Consider the following 1,934-nt stretch of genomic DNA (forward strand, 5'->3'; position numbering starts at 1 on the left):
TGTCCCCGGCGGTGTTTGTGGAAGGCCCCCAGCCGGCGAAGTGGCAGCCAGCTGCCCAGCCTGCAGGAGGAGACGACCAGACGAACTTCAGATGTCCCCCCAGAGCCATTGGCCAGTCCCCACCAGAGAAGATCTGCTCACGAGGAAGACGAAGATGACGATGATGATGATGACCAAGGAGAAGATAAGAAAAGCCCCTGGCAGAAACGGGAGGAGAGACCCCTGATGGCATTTAACATTAAATGAGCTACCGCAGAGGCACCCAATCATGGAATATACAATTGCCAAATATCCCTTCTCGTGGAAGCATCTCCCTATCTATGGCGGAGGTTGAACCACGGCAATGGGGGGACAGGGACGTCAACGGCAGTACTGCTTGCTGTGTACATGGTAGAAAGGAAGACAAGTTCTTACGCAGAAGAAAGGATGACTTTGCTGGATGCCGCACCTCCAGGGACGTGGCCACAGGAGCATCTGAGTGTCCTTCCACGGACTTGATATGTCCACTCCAGGGACGCTGAAAAGCCACACGTGATGTTGCCACACCCTAACGATCACCTCAGTTTTCCCTCAGATTCTGGGAACAGATGAAACTCTTTTTGCATTGCTTGAATCAATTTTCCCGTGATAATGCTACTGTGAAGCTCTGAGAAATTCGGTTGGCCCTGTGTGTCCAAGGTATGCATTATCTCTTAAGGAAAGCTATGCATCGCTGCTTCGTGGTCTTATTTTGATAAAATTTTGCTTTGATTGGGTTTCATTTGGGGGGGGTGCTTTTTTTTTCTTTTTTCCTTAAAAAAACAATATTCCATTTGGTTGTAAAGATTTTTTTCCCCTGCATTTTGATCTGTTCTACTTTTTAGCGGTTTCTTTTAGTGTCTCTCTTCTGGAACTCCTCCTGAGTGTCATCTCTTAATATCCAAGCCTTTATAATGAAATCGTACTGGAATTTTTATCAACTAAGAGTCCTTCAATCCTGGTCCCATTAACTCCAAGTGCCTTTTTTACAGTGACAACAGACAGTCCCTCGCTTTTTTGTTTTTCTTAACTCTTTTAATTAAACTGCCTGGATTTTATAATGTTATTAAATGATGCCCCTTTTCTTTAAACTGCATGCTGCCAAGTGCCATTCGTGCTCCGCATCCTCATTTCCACGCAGTGCACTCTCTAGTTATTATGTGTGATGTGGATTCTGTTTAGCTAAGATAGACTAGAGGACACTTTAGAGATGCCCTCCCCTACTCCATCCCTGTGGGCCATGAGCCTCCATTATGGTTTTAGTGGCTGTTTGTATATATACGGTTACGTATTAACTCGGGAATCCTATGGGCTAATCTTGCTCACCCAGCGTGGGAGTATGGACTGAGCAAGTGGACTGAATGTGACTATTAAAAAATCTTATGTACTATCCAAAAGTGCCAGAATGACTCTTCTGTGCATTCTCCTTAAAGAGCTGCTTGGTTATCCAAAAATGAAAAATTCAAAATAAACTCTGAAGAATAAAAAAGGTTGCGTGTGAGCATTTTCATTCATTCTAAGCCATTAATCTACTTCAAGTTATTACCACTTTATTATTCATTCTGTAGTGAAATAGCAGTTGTATTTAAAGACTATCTCATAGACCCATGAGAACATCCAGATACAGTTAAAAGATTTTTTTAAACCCATCTTTGGGGACCAGCAGTTGGCATAATGGCTATGTCACTGGACTCCCATACAGTTGACTGCAGTTCGAGTCCCGGACCCGGTGGCTTAAACTCACAATGGGCACATGTGCATACGTGCCCAAGATCCCGAGAGGAAAATGGAGGACAAGGGATTGCAGTGTGGCCATGCCTCCTGGGGGTGATTTCTCACTTTCTGTCTCTCTTTCTGGCGAGCGCACGCACCCTATAGCACAAACCTCTCAAAAAAAAAAAAAAATCCACCTTTGT

At 44.4% G+C, this 1,934-nt stretch overlaps 1 protein-coding gene across 1 annotated transcript in view; it reads left to right on the forward strand.

Annotated features, from left to right (window-relative positions):
• FAM171A1 (family with sequence similarity 171 member A1) overlaps positions 1-1,501 on the forward strand; it is a 171,099-nt gene extending 169,598 nt beyond the window's left edge. The window contains exon 10 of the mRNA XM_027776232.1: positions 41-1,501. Coding sequence (XP_027632033.1) covers positions 41-246 — 206 coding nt within the window. The 3' untranslated portion in view covers positions 247-1,501. The remainder of the gene's footprint in view (positions 1-40) is intronic.
• Positions 1,502-1,934: the final 433 nt, after the last annotated feature.

This window comes from Tupaia chinensis, unplaced genomic scaffold, assembly GCF_000334495.1.
Source record: "Tupaia chinensis unplaced genomic scaffold, TupChi_1.0 Scaffold000647_1, whole genome shotgun sequence".
Classification (NCBI taxonomy): Eukaryota; Metazoa; Chordata; class Mammalia; order Scandentia; family Tupaiidae; genus Tupaia; species Tupaia belangeri.